We start from the raw sequence: 18,784 nt of genomic DNA, 5'->3' as shown, positions 1-18,784 counted from the left end.
TAGAGGAATACAGTTGCCTTGGCAACCCCTGATGGTTTTACTCTGCAGCCTGGCATCAGAGTGACTGGAAAAGATAAGTTTGCTGGGGACATTTTGCGCCGGGCGAGTGTCAGCAGTTAGAAAATCTACCATGAAGTGCACATTCAAATGAGGTGCCAAATGAGTCTGTGGCTAAGATTCATTGATTACAAGTGGTCACTATTTCTTTAAATATATAAAAATGGATCACAGAGGATTTCTTAATTTAAGTACAGTAGATCAAAGAAAGAAGAAGCAAATACAAGATGAGTTCACTTTTCCTTTAAAGAAGTAGATTTATTGATGACATGTTTTGTAAAGCGGTGTAAGAGTAAAACTGATATTATGAATCATGACAATGAGCCGTACAGCAGAAGAAATTCTGCTTTCACCGGCGTGGTGACAGATATAGTTTTTGTTATATTACAGCTTCATTACCTGTGTAAATCTAACCTGTACCCTCTTGAAAGAGGTTGACAGCTCATAATGTCTGATGTCAACATACAGGGAGCTAATTCCAGTACTCTGACAGAATGCTTCCCCGGTGTGGACAGATCTGGTACTGCAACAGTTCATGCCATAGTAGGATGGCTAACTTGGAAGTTGGATTTGTTGAAAGAAATTTCCACCGATGTTGACGATTGGAGGAGAGCTTGTGTTACAGCTCAGACAGCAAAAATGAACTGCTTCAATATAACTGGATGATGACCAATTTGAAGCAAAAATCTGGAAACCATTTGACCATTCTTTAAGATCTGGTGATGTTGGGAATGGTCTCATGTTTGAAATGTAATGATATAAAGAACTGACATTTTCATTATTATTATTATTATTAATAAATTATCGTTGTTTCTCTGTGTGCAGTGTGGAAATTGATGCAATTTGTCCCCTTTTACTCTATTTCGATTTAAGTTCTATATTGTTTATGTAACAGGAGATGAACGTAAAGAAGAAAATGAAGGAAGTGGATTTTGCTATTTATATGTTCAAAGACATGTAATGGAAAAAGGATAGCATGTATAAATGGTCAAGACTCATTGCTGGATTATTAGCACACCATAAGAGAAGAGCGTTTCAGTAAAACACTCTTGAAAAAAACATGCCAAAATATATGTGAAACTCCTGGAACTAGCTTTCTTTTTAAATGGCAGTTTAGCAAACCTAGATTATGAATGAATGGTTATTAGAATGATAGGAAATGTGGAGAATTGTGGTTTCATTAATTAATTTATTTCCAAATGTAATCATCCTTACTGTCAATTCTGTGATTTCAAACTCCCACAAGCACATTTTTCACAGAAATAAAAACATATGCAACTAAAAAAAAAAAACTTTGCAAGTAGGGTTTTTTCACCAACGCCACCTTTCCAGTGCAGCTGATATGCAGAATGAACAACAACGAGTGCAACGACATGTGTGTGCGAACACAGAGAAGACATGCACTGATTCCTTTTGAGAGTGCACTTAATAATAGACTGTACATTTCCAGTAGTGGCAGCTGTGCTGTCCTCCGACAACAAACCTTTGTTGAAAGAGCACGTACCGATTACACAGATAACCCCGAATAAAGTGTCCGAGCCATTGAGGACGAAGATCATGCTTGTTTGTGTCATGCGGTGTAGATGTACTTTTTAAATTAAAGTGAGATGTTGACACTGAGCACCTAATAAACATACATGTCAGGCAATGAAGAGTAGCTACAAAGTACCACAGTAACAATCATCCGTTTTCTAATCCACGCCAAAATCCTTGATATCCAAAGAGAAAAGGCAGTCTCAAAATCCACCTGGATGGAGCGGCTCCTGGATCTCAGGTGGCGAGTTAAAAGGATTAATGTGAGCCATCGTTTCCTCTTCCTCTTCCACTCTCACTCATCACAGCTCACCCCAGCTCATTTTTGCAAACTTCTCTGCCATCGTTCCCTGAAGGCACTGGGCTTGTGTAGCCAAGGCTGACCGCAACAACCAGCCACTTTGTTGCATCATCACACATAATTAAGTGTCCTCTTCCTCCACATCACTGTGCAGTGTCAGATAGGTCCTTTTAGAGAGCTGAAACATGGCATTGCCCACAATTTATTGATTTAAGTCCAAATACAGGCATTGAAGATTCAGTGGATTTCAATGTGGACCTGTAAAGAGATGAGGACGCTGTCAGGCAACATACAAAATTAATGAATTTGAATCAATCAGAAGCATGCATATGATAATAAGTTATAACTTGTAATGGAAATTAGAGCTAGATTGATAAATCAGCCAGACCGGTGTATCGTGTATATGTCAGGTGATAACAAACAAGAAATGTCAGTACAGAAATGCCAAATTAGGTCTAAGGAAATTCTGTTACCATTACATAGTTTGTCCACAGGAGAGCACTGACTGAAGTGAATTTTGCAACTGTAAAATATCCTGCTCATATATCTTGGTCACAATTTTAAATTAATTAAAAAAAAAAATATATATATATATATATATATATATATATATATATATATATATATATATATATATATATATATATATAAGGGAGGCAATTAGGCTACTTTTAACAGATACATTGTTATGTGGTTTCATTAAACTGCCAAATATCGATATCTGCCTCAAAAAATCCAGCATCGGTCGGTCAGCACCCAAATGATCATACAGTGGAATCAACACCTCTTTAAAACAATTTCAACAATAAAACTGAACATTAAAACCGTTGGTAGGATTTATTACAGCGATGATGCATTAAACTGCATTAGTAGGCCTAAACTGTTTTTAAATGGAGTTAAAATTAATCTAACGTTAGTATCTATAGAGGACAAATCTTTATGCAAATATTGGTGGTGCCGTGGCTTCAGACAATTGACGAATTGTAACGTTAAACCAAGGATGCATTAGCGTTAAACAGGCAATAACAAACTAACATTAGCTGGTCCGTTTAACATTGAGGAGTGAGTGTTTGAATAATTAGCTTACCTGCAATCTGACATTAAACATCATTGACGCCACAAGATAGATATAAGGGAATCTGATTCGCAGTCGCCATGCGAGATCAAAAAATATCAACAAAGTCCTCGTCAAGCCTTTGGAAAACACTCCGTAAGTCCGACCAGCGGAGCCCGAAAATCGGAGTACTAAATAAGAGAGACCCGCCATACAGGCGAAGTCTACCCAGGCCGTTGCTAAGGTTACTGTGTCAGTTAGTGAGGCGAACAAACGAGTAAAGTGATGACTGATGAGTGGCAGTTCATATTTCTATCGCTGTGTGACACCGAGCACCACTTTTATTGTGCGTGGTTGTGTTGGCAGTTCTGCTCCACCCCGACAGCTTCTCTACCGATTCCTGTTATGGTCAACGGGAGGACTTATAACGGTGAGACACACACGGAAGTTGAAAGTGTACGTGTGGGTATTTGCCCTGACTTCAGACTCTCAGGCAGTTTTTTTTTTTTTTAATCAAAACAGTACTAGAATGAGAAACTAGAAATCTAGGCGCACCCTAGCGGCAGCAAATGTAATTTGCAGCCAGGGTCAGTCTAGCAACTCTCCGTTGGCTTGCGAGCTGGAAAACCCAAACTCTAGTCAGGCCAATCACATCGTGTATAGAGTCAGTAGACGGGCTTATGGCTGCTGCTGCTGGGAACAGCGGTCTTCTGGAAGACTTGGAGTTAAGCTTTTCTTTGAGAAAAGAACAAAGAACGGCACTGAAGTCATTCTTAAAAAAGGAAGATGTGTTCGGAGTTTTGCCGACCGGATACGGCAAAAGTTTAACTAGCTTCGCTACCTTCTTCGCTGCTCTGCCTGGTTGTAGCGCTATCCTATTGCGTGCAGAGGGAATGTGAAAGACAACCGTTTATCCCACCCCTCGCATTGAGCTCCGTCAATGGTGAGCTCCCAGACCCAACATCTTGATGTGGGTCTGGCTTGTCAGGCTACCTACATACACAACATATATAAACAATCTATGATAGAAACAAACACAGCTGATCCAGAAGGTATTACAAAATAGATAAATAAACTAAAAATAAATAATAATAATAATAATAATAATAATAATAATAATAATAATAATGATGTGTATTTAACATTTTATATCTAAATGTGGTGTCATATTCAAATAGTTTGTCTGGAGTCAGTCCATTTCTCTTTATGGATGTGAAAGTTCCTCATTAATGAATAAAGAAATACTAGTTATTTTAAGTCCAGTTTAACCAAATGTAATTACTGCTTGGTGCACAGACATGACATATATATATATATGGCATTGAAAGAATGTCTGAGATTGTTTTAACATGAGAAACTTGATTGTTTGTTAGGGGAAGTGCACAGCCTGGAGGACAGAGTTTAGGGAATACTTCCATCAAACTAACTCCTTAGTCTAAAAAGGGTTTGTTGAGCTGACGTCTTTCCTCAATCCGTGTCACACTCTGAATAGTCCGTCTTACTCGTTATTTTCTTTTATCTCCTGTAAGTGGCCAAGTTCAAAATTCCTTTTAAAAATACTACCCCCCCCACACGTTCTGTCTGATAACATTCTCTGACTTCATAAAAAACGGTGAATTGACAGCTGTTTGTTCGGAGGACGTTATAGATCGTTAAAGTTTCTGTGGGCGTTTCATCCCAGCGCACCGGATGCACCATCTGGTGGTGGCCGTGGCTAACTTCTTTTTTTTTTTTCTCAGGGGTGGTGGCCATAGAAATACGGGTGGTGGCCGCTGTTTTGCTTCATAGCTTCCAGATCAGCCCACGAAAGCATGGGAATGTCGCCAGGGAATTTCTGAGTAAACTTGTTAAAGTGTTAGATAAGTTACTGTAAGTTCCCCACAAGTTGTGCCACACCCCAGGAGCTCCGCTCTTACATCAAAGGCAGTTAACGAAACGCTGTCGGGACATTTCACCACCGAGCAATTCCGGACAAAGGAAAAGAGACTTGTGAGCTAACGTTAGCTGGCTCCCGGGCTAACTTAGCATTCCTCTAGCTGCGGCGCAATGCAGGCCATAAAGTGTGTCGTTGTCGGAGACGGGTAAGTTAATGTAATCGAGCTGACTATACGTTTGTAGTTTCTCCCACCAAATATTTAACCTAAATAACGAAGCTGAAAATGATGTCATTAGACTAACGTTAGCTAACCACAACGGTAAAGGCTTTTGCTTCAGATTTTTCCTAATGTGTAAAGTTAGCTAACAGGCTTAAACTTTAACTACCTGTTTATGCTACATGGGTAACGTTATTATTAAGTTAACTATCATCTTTTGCTGATACGAGTTATATGCCACTAATGGTATGCGGTATTGTTGATATGGCTAACTATTGCATTACAAAATAGTTAGTATGCAAGTGGTATGAAGTGGCTAATGTTATTCTTTGACTTAGTTATCCCAGTTACAGTGTTTTCCTCACTCCTGGGTGAGTCAGACATCACAGTGCAATTCGCATATCCCTCTTAATCAGAGTTTGAGTTTGGAAACATTTACTTGTCAATTGAGGAATTTGAAGAGTTAAGCGCCTTGTTTGTGCGTTGGTGTTAGTTGCTGTGTATTGCACTGTTATGTTACACATGTTACGTGTTTCCAGCTTCTTAAAAGCTAATTGTGTAGGCTGTGTCTGCAACAGTTGAAGATTAGTAAATGATTAAAGAATGAGCTTTACCTGACTGATTTTAGGATGTAACAATATGTGGGAGGTAAACATGCCCACACCTTGTTCAGGGTGTGGTGGATACCACAACAGCAGAGTCATTGATGATATGACTTATTATTATTTTCGACTTTGACTAAGGGGAAGCTTGCAGTAGAAAGGGTTCACACTAAAGGGTACAACACAAGTTTCATATTTGGCAAATGCACTGCTCTAGGGATGTTGTATGCATAGATTGAAAAAACTAATCCCAGTCTACACCATGCAAGTATTTTATCCCAAAGTGTGGATTCACTTAACAGTATCTGTTTTTGACTTGGAGGCTCTCGTAGAGCTGAAAGGATTGGTTGATTAATCAGTTAGCAGACTGACAGAATATTACATTAGGGGAAATTTTACAAGCAAAAATGCCAACATTCACATGCTCCAGCTTCCTTAATGTGGATATCTTGTATCTTTGGTTTTTGGATCATAGGTTGCACAAAACAAGGCTTTTTACATGCCCGTTTTTATGTGCGGGCATAAAATCATAAACACAAAACAAGTCATTTTTCCTCTACTTCTCCTCTCCAGAGCTGTGGGTAAGACCTGCTTGCTCATCAGCTACACCACCAATGCCTTTCCTGGAGAGTACATCCCCACAGTGTGAGTATCTGAGACTGCAGTAGACCTTATTTATTTATGTTAGACTAGAGATCGATCATTTGTCTCTTCCCTTGGTTACTATACAGTCACTGCATGAATAAGGTGGCATCTTATTCTGTAGTTGCTTTTCTTTTCTTTTTTAGATGAAAATGTGGCTGCTTGTAGGTTACAATCACTGCTCTGGACTGCAACTAAGTATATAAAAAAAAATGATTCAGGGAAAATTATGTTGTGGGTAGTTACGAGCAAAAACGGCACCAAATCTGATTCTACAGTGTTGCTCTGTATCACAGTCAGTGTGGCATGAACAGGCTCAGCAGGCCGTTGATAAACAAGATTTTAGCTCAGCGGCAGCAGAACCAAATAATAAAAATGATTAGTAATTTTCAAGAAAGAGCTGAAGAAGACCAAGCCACAGCAGATCAATTAAGAGCCTCTTTTCCATTTGAACTCTTTAGTTTATTTCCTGTCACAATTTAGGTCTGTCTTAATATTTATCAGTCTGTGGGAATCCTGATGGGGTTAACTCATTCTCCCATCATTACTTCTGTCAGGTTCGACAACTACTCCGCCAATGTTATGGTGGACGGGAAGCCGGTGAACCTGGGCCTTTGGGATACAGCAGGACAAGAAGATTATGACAGACTCCGTCCACTTTCCTACCCACAGACGGTACAGTATAAAAAAAACCAGTCAGACATTGCTGTATTATATTTTACAAACATTTCCTTTGATGCGTTGTGTTCGCCTTTAAGTATATTTTGATGTCGGGGGCACCCTTACGTAACCCATTTTGGAACATTTGGGAATCTAGATTGAATAAGGAAGTTGGAGGGAAAGACAAACACCACGCTTTTGTGCCACATCATGATTGCATTGTTTTCTTTTTCTTACCAGGATGTGTTTCTTATCTGCTTTTCGCTTGTGAGTCCTGCCTCCTTTGAAAACGTCCGTGCCAAGGTGAGTTGATGCATTGCCGCTATGTTAAAGAGTAGAGGCTGTTAAGGGGTCTTTGTGGATCAGTTTTATGACATGGCATGATGAGAGGCATCAGGGGGGATTTTGATCAGCTGTCAGTTTTTCTCCAGGGATGACTCAGAGATTTGTAAAGAACAGCAAAGAGAGACTCACTCCTGACTGTTTTGATGTGTCTTGCTTAATAATAATAGTTTGTTCATTAGGAGCACAACGGGCCATCCATTCATTTCCCATACTCAATCTGGACTAGAACATGTACTAGAACACTGGCCATATTCAGCAAGGCATGTATGATAATATCCTAGGGCTGCACGATATTAGGAAAATATCTAATTGCGATTATTTTGACTGATATTGCGATTGCGATATGATTCACGATATTGGAGGGAATTATCATTTATCATTTGTAGGATACAATTTGTAGGCCGGGATGTCTCTGCAGCACCACAATACTTTATTTTAGAATGGCTTGACACATATTTTGCCTTTAACAAATATTGCACTAGTTCATATTGCGATTTCGATAAAATTGCGATTAACTGTGCAGCCCTATAATCTCCACACCTTTTTAACCTTTTACTTGGAGAATTTGATTGAGAATTTGCTTGCATCCTCCTTCAGCTGATTGTTTTAGTTTTCCAGTCCACAGTTTTACTTTTTTGGTTCACTCTTTTAAGGGTGGCCCAAAGACAAAATCTGATAGTGGTTACTTTAAATGTACTCCTTGGTCATTCTAGAAATTAAATGGTCACGATAACATAGACCGGTTTGGAAAGTTATACCCCTGACATCTCAATGTTGTGGTCTTTGTGCAGTGGTACCCTGAGGTGAGACACCATTGTCCCAACACTCCCATCATTCTGGTGGGTACCAAGCTGGATCTGAGAGATGACAAGGACACCATGGAGAAGCTGAAGGAGAAGAAACTCTCTCCAATTACATATCCCCAAGGACTGGCGATGGCAAAAGAAATCGGTAAGAACTTATGTCAACTTTCTTTTTTTTTTTTGTCAAGTTTTCTTTTTCCTGAGTCGTGTTCACACCTATAGTTTGTTTGTTCTGATCCGAATCGGTTGATGAGTTTGTAAACTTGGAGCAATTTTCCTTTTGGTTTGGTTTGGTTTCACACCTGGAAAAATCCAAGCGTACGAAAATTGCTTATTGGTCAGATGTGTCTGGGGCGGAAGCAAGAAATTGAATAAAGGAAGAAGGTCCTGTGTTCTGGACTAGTGCATATTTGTTCCATCTCCATGGTCAGACCAGCTCATTTCATGTAAATAATCAGACATTGTTTGGCGAGCAACCTTACTGCGTCTGCTCTGCTCACCGAGACTTCGCTCTGCTCTGCCGGTGTCTGTCTCCAACTTTAGCGGCGGCTGGATTGACCACGGTGACGGCAAGCTTGACTCCTGTCTATTTCTGTGAGAGAAACACTGCAAGCTGCTACAGTTTGCATGATCTGCCGCATCGCAGATTGCAAAGCACACCTGACTACAGGAGCCATTTAGCTCAGGCTTGCAGAGTACACAGCTGGTTCAGGGTCGGATCACGTTCTCACCACAAACTAACTGCACCAGAGTTTGATTGAGAGCGTACCAAGACCAACCTCTTGAAGGAGGTCTCGGTACGCTTGTTTGGTGCACACCTGAGTGCGATTGCCGCATTCACACCTGCCGAACAAACTGCACAAAGGGGGAAAACAAACTCTAGTCGAGTCAACCAAACTAAATGAGGCAAGTGTGAAAGCCCCCTTAAACTTTGGGGTGGCAGTAGCTCAGTCTGTAGGGGAGTTGGGTTAGGAACCGGAGGTGGTGGACTGGTAGCTGGAGAGGTGCCAGTTCACTCCGTGGGCACTGCCAAGGTGCTCTTAAGCAAGGCACCAAACCCCCAACTGCTCGGGGCGCCTGTCCATCGACTGCTGCAGCCCCCTCACTCTGACATCTCTCCATTAGTGCATGTATAGGTACTGAGCATGTGTGTGTATTTCAGGCCTGTTTGTAATGTGAATTCTAACAACCGAGTGAAAACATTGTAATTTCCCTCGCAGGCTAATAAATTATTATTATTAAAACATTTAAAGAAAACGAATATTTGATGTGTGGTTTCCTCAGGTTCCGTCAAGTACCTGGAGTGCTCTGCCCTGACTCAACGTGGCCTTAAAACTGTGTTTGACGAGGCCATCCGGGCCGTCCTCTGCCCTCCACCCGTCAAGAAGAAGGGGAAGAAGTGCTCTCTTCTCTAAGACTTCCTCCACTGGAACGGTTACAGGGGAACATGGCCGCTAGTGGTGAGGGAGTGGCTAAAGACACAGGAGAAACACACCAGTATACACACAAAAACGATGTACTTCAGATTCTTTCCTTCCATAAGTGTAGCTACAGCAGTTCTACCAACCGTTTAAATGAAAAAATTGGACATAGGGTCATATTTAGAAGGGTTTGTAAGATTATAGACCCTAGCTCTTTCCATACAACGTATACTGTATAGACATAACTATGAAATTCTCGAGGCCTTCTAAAGTGGATTGGATGTTTTGTAAAAAATGGACCGTGGAATGTTTTCAATTTGTTCTTCCACTGGTTGTCCACCTTTTTTTTTTTTTTTTTTTTTGTTTACAGTCTTGGTTGTTTGTTTTGAGTGGAAGAAATATTGCCAAATACATTCTGCAGACATGCTGTATTTTAACAGAAAATAAACCCTTTGTTCTATTGTCTCAAACCTTTTAAACCTTCAAAGTACAGCTGACGGCTTGCTGTCACGAATCAATGGCATTTTATTCATTTTGCCTTTTGTGAGGGCGGTCACGTGTCATCGCACTGTCAACAAGGAACTTGAAGTAACCATCAAATTACTGTTTGTGCATGATGTCTTTACCAATAAGTTTTCAGTCCTAGCGGATTCATGTTAATTAATTCTCATGGATTGAATGACACCGGAGACATTCTGATTTCAGACTGGGAACACATCGTCTGACACCAACTGTGCTATTAAACCCTGACACGTCTAAATTATCCAGTATTTTATGTGTTTGGCTCCAATTGGACCGGTCAAGTTTATGGTATTTTTTTTTCTTTGCAATGTTTCCCCAAAAGTGTCTCTCAACTGTGTAGCTGCCCAGGAATGCAACGCTGAAAACTTAATTAGATATTGGATTAGAACTGTTTTGGTGGCGGGGAACAAGAGCACCTTCAATGCTCTGTGGGCATTTATCTGAAATACCTTTTGTGCAGCACATTTGATTCTTAATAGCATCACTACTGGCTAAGCAATGTCACTAAGAAGAGCATTTATACCTGCTAATAACCGTAATAAAGCTACTGTCGGTTATGGTGTAGTATACAGTGTACTCATCTTTTTGTTATAATCATGTGATTTGATTGTTTTTTTGTATCTTTCTTCACAGAAGTAACACTTCACTCACTGTATTGTTAAACTAACACTATGAATATCCTTTTTCTTTATTACCTCTACAGTTAACGCTACCTTAATCTCCCTACAAGCCTAGCTTTTTGTAATTAATGCTGATAGCATGTATGTGCAACATATACTGAAAACTAAGATTAGAATTGCAACAGTTATATTTTTTGCCTATTTACAAAATGTATTTGAACTACTAGATCAGGGTTTAAGTACATGTTGCTCATCTGTATTGTATTCAGACATCAAGCTGTGCTTTAATTCAAGCCAATGTTGTGACTCTTTAGTTTTATGGATAAAAGCTATTGTCACTTTTTGAGAAAGCCAATAAAATCAAGTAAAACAGACTCTGCTCTGCCTCTTTGTTGGACGGTGCAACCTGATTTCCCTTGATACAACACTTATTGACTGACACCTATTTTGTTGAAGCATGAAGTAGAGTTAATGCCTCAGGGGCCCGCGAATCAATTTCCAAATATCAATATATGGTTTCACAGGCGTTGGGAGAAACCGGTATTTTTTTTTAAACTACACGCATATGTGCGACCTGCAAAGTTGACGGCTTTTGTCTTTCTTTTTTTTTTTTTTTGTATGTCTGGTTGAAAAACGAGGAGCGAGTTTTATAAACCTATGTGGGTAAAAAGAAAACGAAACGCAAGCACTGAAATTGCTATTTCATTAACAAGAAAGAGAGAGGAGGGAGGGAAAGCCTGTGTAAGGCAGAGGCAGTAATAGTTTGACAATACTTTGTTTACATTTTTGAATGTGAATTTGTCAAGCACCATTCAATGAAAATGTGACTGAACTAAAATATGACTGGAATGACTGAAATAATTGATTTATTCAGGAATGTAGATGTTTGTGTTAAGTTCATTAAATGACTAAAAACATTACTAAATGCATTTGAATATGATAAATATAAATGATGGTAAACTTTGATTACAGTATATATTTAGTTGTTTTCATTAATTTGGTAGGTATAGTTGGCTAAGTGAATGATAACAGTTACAGCATCCTACTGGTGGAAGTGCGCAGTCACAATCTGGCCCTCAGGTACTGAGGATAACATTTTTGTGGCTCTCTATCACAAATGTTGCCCATCCCTGCCGTAGACGATATTGGAACATTTATGTTCTGTTGACATGTATTACCGCTAGGCTGATTTTTTTTCCCCTCAAATAACTATTATGTGATTTTAAAAAAAAATACTTGTAAAGGCTTGTATCGGTTAAGGAACATTATCTAAGACTGGGTGGAAATCTTTATTCATTATAGCTGTGGATTTAAAGAAGACCTGATAATACAAATTAAACGAAAGACCAGAGGCACCTCTTCGTATTCAGGAAACAGGAAATCAGTAGCCATATGTACATAATGTATATTAGATTAGTTTTAGACTCTGATCGGGCCACTTGTCAGTCAATTCTGGCAACACTGCTGACTGGATCCTATTTCATACAGTCTGGACGGATCTCAATTGTAAGTCAAAGTTAAAACACCACAGAAAGGGAACAGCTGTAACAAAGTGCTTCCATGGTGTGCACATAAGTACAGCATGCATATGCATTTTATTACAAGATGAATCAAAACCAGAGTAACGTCAACATAATTGACAATTCATAAACCCACAAGGTTTTTTTTTATAATGCATTTGGCACAGAATCAAACTCCGAAATCTTAAATTAGTTTACTAACAGTCCTCATGGAAACACTTCATAATCTTCAGCCAGCCACTCATTGGCTTCGACCAAGCACCGATTTCAGTCTTGTTGCTGTGGTTCAGGGCTCAACAAATCGCAACAATATCCCTGAAGTAGTAGGTATGCTGGGAAGAAAACAAAAACTGTAGTCAGTAAATAAAGTGACATTCCTCAATTGCCCAAGAGGAGTAACAATTCAAACAGAAGTTAAAAACAGATTTGAGATTTTAAGCAATCATAGCAAAGTTTTATTTTATCATTTTCTGGTTACGGAGATCAAGCTTGCTGGTTTATGAAGGTTTTGACTACCACAAACATATTTTAACACCTGAGAGCCATCATCTAGCCTGAGGGTTGTAGCAAGTAAAAAAACCCACGATTGCTGAACTGAGGATAATTAAAAGAGAGCAGCTACATTAAGTACCTGTCTTTTCCATTTGACAGACCGATAAACTCCGACCTACTGCAAAAACCTCAAATTAATAATCAACATATTTCAGAATCAATAGCATGCGACGTGTATACAAACAGATATTACCTCTCTACCAGCTCTGCACCAACAATGTCATGGATATGGTATTTCATGTGGAATTTCACATGTGAGGTTGTTCGCCGCTCCTCTAGCTCTGCCTTTAAGACTTCACTATATTTGGACTTCTTCACCATGCCGAGCACTGCTTTACGACCTTGGATGAGTGGTGAGATGGTAAGAAAACAAACAGTCCTCCAATTAGCAAAGCACTGTCAAAATCTTGTAAAATGAGAAATTTACATGTGACATCATTAAAGCAAAGTATTTTTCAGACTCTCTGTTTCTCTTAAGACCCACCTTGTATAAAGTACTTAGTGAATTTGCCAGAATTTGGAATGGAAAGCCACCAGCTGCCTGCATCCCTTACAGTGAGGACACCTGACTTAACCAGCTGCCTAGAGGGTTGAGAAAATAAAAGTATGTGCTGATCTTTGAACATTTATTTTTAGACACTGTAAAGTATAAAGTTCCAAACACTTGAGAAGACACGTATTGAAGCCGTTTCGGTGTCAGGTGTGAAGTTTTTCAACAATTATTCATTTTGGAAGTAGATATAACATGAGATAGATCGGTCTTTTCATACGTTATCTCAGAGTCTGTGAAGAGGAACTCCCTGAGCATCTTGTCTTTGGTGAAGCTCAGGTCTGTGCAAGGAGAGGGCAATTTTTGCAAAAATTTCTCCACTGTTGCTCGTGTCGCTCTGCCCTCCTCTCCTGCCAGCACTTTGGCCTTGTAATCTGAAGCAAAAACCAGCCCAAAAGTGTCAGCATCAAACCCGAGCTGGAACATCAGCAGTTCTCCTCGTTCCCGCAGTTTATTCTGTGGAGCACAAGCAGGGCAGTGGGTTGCGTTTTCACATTTACATAGATACACATATGACCATTCTGAAACTAAAGAGCCATCTTACCAGCTCCTTGTCCACCAAAGTCTTGTCATTGTGTATGCTGTAGAGCTGGTGCTTAAGAACGATTTGAGGCAAGGTGTCATTGAAGAGCCTCCTGGGGAACAGTGTCATGAGGTATTCAAGGGTGGCTCTGATGTCAGTCGGTCCTTTAATTTGAAGCAGTAAATGTAGAGTGAATTTTACATGAGATGAGATTTCAACAAAATTGTAATTAGCTTTTTAGCAGTCACGCCTACCATCTCCATCACTGACGGCTCCAAACTTCTGTGTGCCATATCTTCTTTTCTTCACCTTGAAAGTGTCTGAAATCAGAGCCCGTTTCCTGTTCATACCTGGAGGAGAAATTGTGGTAGAGAAATCATGACTTGCAGAATAAACCCCAGACAGCTGCTTTGCTCATGCGAGATTTTTTTAATCTGGGATATCAGAAAAGCCTACTATAAATGAAATCGCTTCACTTGAAAACGTATGATAAATGAACCAGTTAACTCAACGTTGCTTCTCAACGCCAGTTAGTTCTACTTTTGTGAGACAACGGCTTTTCTAATCAGGACGAAAAAGTGAGCTAGCTAACTTATATCACCGGGGCGGAAGGATCTCCCCCTTTGAAGATAAAAGCTACCAGCTTTAGGTTTTTATACTTTTTTACTGTCGTTTGGAAACACATTTTGGTGGAACATAACGTTACACAATTTGCCACGACCACACCGGATTCAATCACTTGGTTTGGTCTATCTTGTTAGGCAAGCTGATACAGCTAACCTAGCTAACCTGACAAATAAGCAAATATTCAGTTGAAACACTTACCTAATAGTTACTTATAACAATAATATTAGTATTCACATCGCTTTGGTCCCATTCACAGATCCACCCATAGGTGTCTGGAGAACCAACGGACAATTTAAGAGTCTCACGGCTCTTTGAAACTGCATACGGAAGTAGCTTTGAGTTTAGTGTTATGGGCTTCTTATATACAGTCTATGGTTATAGGTGGTGCTAGTAAGCTACCCAGCTAGCGAGACAAATACACTTTATGTATTCTTTCTTGCCTTGCCGGAAGTGCCGCGGCTACCACCAAGCGGTTTGGAGGAGAAACTGCATACGGAAGTAGCTTTGAGTGGTGTTATGGGTCGTTTATGGTGCTAGTAAGCTACCCAGCTAGCGAGACAAATACACTTTATGTATTCTTTCTTGCCTTTTTTGTGTTGATTAAAAAAAGATGCTGCAACACATGATAGTCGTTTTGATACAAAGTCCGGTTTTTTATTGTGGCTGAACGGTCATTGACAGAAACGTGACGTTAACTTAGCTGCCTTTGTTGTGTAACGTTACGCTGACTAAGGTACGTTTTTCATTTATTTACTGCTCGTTTAGTTTTAGTAGTACTAGGAAAGTAGTTTTATAATGGCAAGGAATCGCACATTGCCAAAGCAAAGTACACAAAATAGCTATTTTTTTTTAAACCTTATTAACCTGACCTACAACAGGCATACACATAAAACACACGTCTGTTTACTCAATACACTAAAGACACACTTGTACCAGTACACAGCATTCAATACAAACATCTTTACATTATGTATTTGTTTGCATTCACATACACACACAATAGACGGTCATTTACACAGATCACGGTGTGTTGTGCTTAATTGTGTGCATTTAATGTTAAATAAGATACTCTTTATTGATCCCATGCAAAATTAGATTCATAATAGAATATATAGTATTCTTAAAGACTAGTATACTATGAGAATAGATTATGTTCAGTATGAAGCATGAAAAAACAAAAATAAAAGGTAATATACAAATATGAGTATGGGTATTGTGTTGGCAACATAAAACATGTATTGCACTTGTTTGTAGCAGGAAAAGGGTTAGCACTGTCTTTTTAGTGACAACATAGTGATGACGAGGCAGAACATTTTTTGGCTGTCCTGCAGGAGAGCAAGACAATCAAGAAAATATGAATAATCATCAATGTCATCAGTTTTTCATTGCTCTTTTCCCCAATAGGTAGCAATGGACCAGCACAGATCCCACAATCCCAACTCTAGCTACCAAAACTGCCTGTCAGCATACAAAAGAGATAGAGATGAAAGTGGAAGAAATCCCTGCAGGAGTAAACACTCCAGACCAAACCACCACCCGTATAAGTCTGGGCCAACTCCTCAGCCAAACCCACCCAGCTCTCAGGGTTTGAGCACCAGAAGGGAGCTATATGAAAGAGACTTTCCGGTGTACAAACAGCCTGTTGAAGTGGGATGTTTTTCCCTTGACTCGAAGCGTAGATTCTTCAATGACAGCAGGCAGATGAGATACTATGTGGAACCTGACAGAAATCCTAATTTTGACCTGAGGGATGGATACAAATACCGCTTTATAAAGAGAGATGACAGTGTGAAGGAGAAGCTGGACCACATCCTACGCTGGATCTTGGCCAATAGATCAAAGCTCAGCTCAAGGGTGACCACGGCCTCACCATGGTAAGTGTTATTATTAGTTTTTACCCTTTTTTGTCTTATTCAGGCTAACAAATAAGATAGATACTCAATTGTGATCTATAATCTCTAATCCAACCACCTATAACCATCATTTTCCTGTCGGACATGTATTCTTTGATCAACCTCTGCTCTTCCCAGTGCTTTGGATGTCGATATTGTGACATGGCGTGGTCATCTGACCAAGCTGCTGACCTCTCCCTATGAGACACGGGAGGGCTGGTTGCTGGCGGTCACCAGGTTCAGGGGCACGCTTTACATAAGTGAAGTGGAAACAGAAGCTGCTCGTAGAGATCGAGAGAATCGCACAGAGAGACATGAAGAGATGATGTACTGGGGATACAAGTTTGAGCAATACACATGTGCAGGTAGGCATTTATACAATAGTGTATTATTCACTTTGATTCAATGTTATTTATAGTGTCAAATCACAACAGGAGTTATATCAGGATATTTTACAGATAGAGTAGGTCTACACAACACTCTAATTTACAAAGACCCAACAATTACAATTATTATTATTAACTGCTGTTTACTTTGTTTTCTTTCAAACCCTGATGATCAGTCCTCATATTGATTAACTGCCTTACATCAGCTCAGATACATTTCACAAGCATCATGATAAAACATTGTTTTATATTTAGTCATCATAACTGTGGAAGCCGATTTCAGCCAAGAAATGAAAACAATAGGTGAAATGTTCTTAATGACAAAATAAAAGTAACTCATGGTATTTAAAAATGATAACATACTGAATCATCGCTTTATAATCTCGGTTCTGAGATAGCAAGTCAAAATTAGAAATGTTAAGTCAAAAAAAATTGACTTTCAAAGTTGTGAGATAGTAAGAGTCAGTATTTTGTATCTAGTATCTTATCACGTACTATCTCAAAATTATGACTTAGTATCTCATAGCTTTAACCTTTTGACTTCATTTTGACCGAAGTTAAAAATTAAAAATTGTGACTTTGTGTTCATAACATAATCTTATTACAGTGAGTAGTTTTATTTATTTTTATCTTTTTTTTTATTTTCCTGGCAGAAATGGGCTTCCATACCAGTATGTCTCATTTTATTACATTTGACACACACACCCAAATCATATAAAAGCACGTGGGATGATAAGCACTTTAGCGGTTTAAATGATAACGCTTCACATTTGTCCATCCCTGTAGATAACGCCCAGAGTGTACCTGACCCAGGCGGAGTGGTTAACACGAATGAGGCCTTCTGCACTGTGGTGCAAACTCGGCTCGCAGATCACAGACTCTTGTTCTCCGGTGAGGTGGACTGCCGGGATAAAGATCCCAACGCTCCAGCTCCTCCTGCATGCTACATCGAGCTGAAGACCTCTGCAGAGATCTGCACCCCTAAACAGCGCAGCAACTTCCACAGGTAGATGAAGAAACAGTGAAGCATCACATAATTCACTTTTTCATGTCATACCGTTTGTTGGACATTTGATTTTACCCACTCTAAACTGCCATTATCCGAATTTTGGTGGTCCTCAGGTTTAAACTGCTGAAGTGGTGGGCCCAGTCTTTTCTCCCTGGAGTCCCCCGCGTCGTGGCAGGTTTTCGGGATCATGAAGGAGTGGTTGTCACTGTGGACACTTTTCCCATCTCTAAAATGTCACATCTCATCAAGGTACAGTGAAATTGTTAGCAGTGATAAACAGCTGGTCAACAACGTAACTAATCATTGAGAAATCTATGTTTAAGGGTTTTTTTTTCTTCAAATAAAAAGTTATTGGACATGAGTAAATAAAAGATGAACTCAATATTTGCACATTTTCTGTCTTTCTTCTGGACAGAATGAACACAACTGCTGGAAGCCAACAGTTTGTATGAACTTTTGCTGCGATTTCCTTTCTTTTGTGAAGCGTATCGCAACTGAAGACAATCCAAGGTAAGTTGCAATGACATAATACATTAACCTTTTTTCATTTTAAGCAAATATGTTTCATAAATCATTATTGCTTCCCCAGTGTGGTGTACCTGTTCTCTTGGGAGCCCCACAGAGATGTGACCTACTCCGTCCACAGGGACTCCCAGTATTCCTTCCTGCCACACTGGTATGTGGAGGAGATGACCAGTAGTTAAGACTCGTACCTTCAGTCCTAATTTACAACAAAGACGTGGTCAACTAGGACTGTTAATTCAGACCTCCAATGGAGGATTGTTTCCCAAAATACATTGAAATTTGACATTCATACAGTTTCTGAATGGCTTTGTGAACTCATTTTGTGTCCCTGATCGCTACCATGTAATGTCTTTTTTTTAATCTTTTATTTGTTCAGCATTAAGAACTGAACCATGTTTTTTCATCTTGCATGTGGTGATTTTAATTAAACCATAATGATGCACTGACGTCAATATTGTTTCTCAGACTTTATTATGTTATAACAATAATTGAAACCCCCGAAACAGTGGGATGTTAATTGAAACAAAATTAGAAAACAAGGTTTTTA

The 18,784-nt window shown here is 39.5% G+C and overlaps 4 protein-coding genes across 7 annotated transcripts; 2 read left to right on the top strand and 2 right to left on the bottom strand.

Moving 5' to 3' along the window:
* Positions 1 to 1,226: 1,226 nt before the first annotated feature.
* Positions 1,227 to 3,374, bottom strand: LOC116059714 (small integral membrane protein 10-like protein 2A). The gene is made up of 2 exons (XM_031312963.2): positions 2,979 to 3,374; positions 1,227 to 2,149 (listed from the first exon to the last, which is right to left on the bottom strand). The coding sequence occupies exons 1-2, from the start codon at positions 3,156 to 3,158 to the stop codon at positions 2,129 to 2,131; spliced, it is 201 nt and encodes a 66-aa protein (XP_031168823.1). The 5' UTR covers positions 3,159 to 3,374; the 3' UTR covers positions 1,227 to 2,128.
* A 1,276-nt stretch (positions 3,375 to 4,650) lies between these two features.
* LOC116059713 (ras-related C3 botulinum toxin substrate 1-like) lies at positions 4,651 to 11,027 on the top strand. Its single transcript, XM_031312962.2, has 6 exons — positions 4,651 to 5,026; positions 6,214 to 6,285; positions 6,840 to 6,957; positions 7,183 to 7,245; positions 8,079 to 8,238; positions 9,375 to 11,027. The coding sequence occupies exons 1-6, from the start codon at positions 4,992 to 4,994 to the stop codon at positions 9,503 to 9,505; spliced, it is 579 nt and encodes a 192-aa protein (XP_031168822.1). The 5' UTR covers positions 4,651 to 4,991; the 3' UTR covers positions 9,506 to 11,027.
* A 1,182-nt stretch (positions 11,028 to 12,209) lies between these two features.
* stk19 (serine/threonine kinase 19) lies at positions 12,210 to 14,752 on the bottom strand. 3 transcript variants are annotated; one of them, XM_031312960.2, is made up of 7 exons: positions 14,624 to 14,752; positions 14,053 to 14,148; positions 13,820 to 13,962; positions 13,496 to 13,731; positions 13,210 to 13,307; positions 12,919 to 13,066; positions 12,210 to 12,505 (listed from the first exon to the last, which is right to left on the bottom strand). In XM_031312960.2, the coding sequence occupies exons 2-7, from the start codon at positions 14,144 to 14,146 to the stop codon at positions 12,460 to 12,462; spliced, it is 765 nt and encodes a 254-aa protein (XP_031168820.1). In that variant the 5' UTR covers positions 14,147 to 14,148; positions 14,624 to 14,752; the 3' UTR covers positions 12,210 to 12,459. The 3 variants fall into 3 exon arrangements, with proteins under 3 accessions (XP_031168820.1, XP_031168821.1, XP_035853006.1); XM_031312961.2 differs by having other exon boundaries at positions 14,620 to 14,750; XM_035997113.1 differs by having other exon boundaries at positions 14,053 to 14,160; positions 14,624 to 14,750.
* A 155-nt stretch (positions 14,753 to 14,907) lies between these two features.
* dxo (decapping exoribonuclease) lies at positions 14,908 to 18,782 on the top strand. 2 transcript variants are annotated; one of them, XM_035997112.1, is made up of 7 exons: positions 14,908 to 15,158; positions 15,830 to 16,299; positions 16,456 to 16,682; positions 17,490 to 17,709; positions 17,826 to 17,961; positions 18,197 to 18,222; positions 18,302 to 18,782. In XM_035997112.1, the coding sequence occupies exons 2-7, from the start codon at positions 15,836 to 15,838 to the stop codon at positions 18,414 to 18,416; spliced, it is 1,188 nt and encodes a 395-aa protein (XP_035853005.1). In that variant the 5' UTR covers positions 14,908 to 15,158; positions 15,830 to 15,835; the 3' UTR covers positions 18,417 to 18,782. The 2 variants fall into 2 exon arrangements, with proteins under 2 accessions (XP_035853005.1, XP_031168818.1); XM_031312958.2 differs by having other exon boundaries at positions 14,910 to 15,158; positions 18,128 to 18,222.
* Positions 18,783 to 18,784: the final 2 nt, after the last annotated feature.

This window comes from Sander lucioperca, chromosome 21, assembly GCF_008315115.2.
Source record: "Sander lucioperca isolate FBNREF2018 chromosome 21, SLUC_FBN_1.2, whole genome shotgun sequence".
NCBI classification, from domain to species: domain Eukaryota; kingdom Metazoa; phylum Chordata; class Actinopteri; order Perciformes; family Percidae; genus Sander; species Sander lucioperca.
Note: the sequence above shows the minus strand (reverse complement) of the source record. Positions and strands in the feature narration are given on the sequence as shown.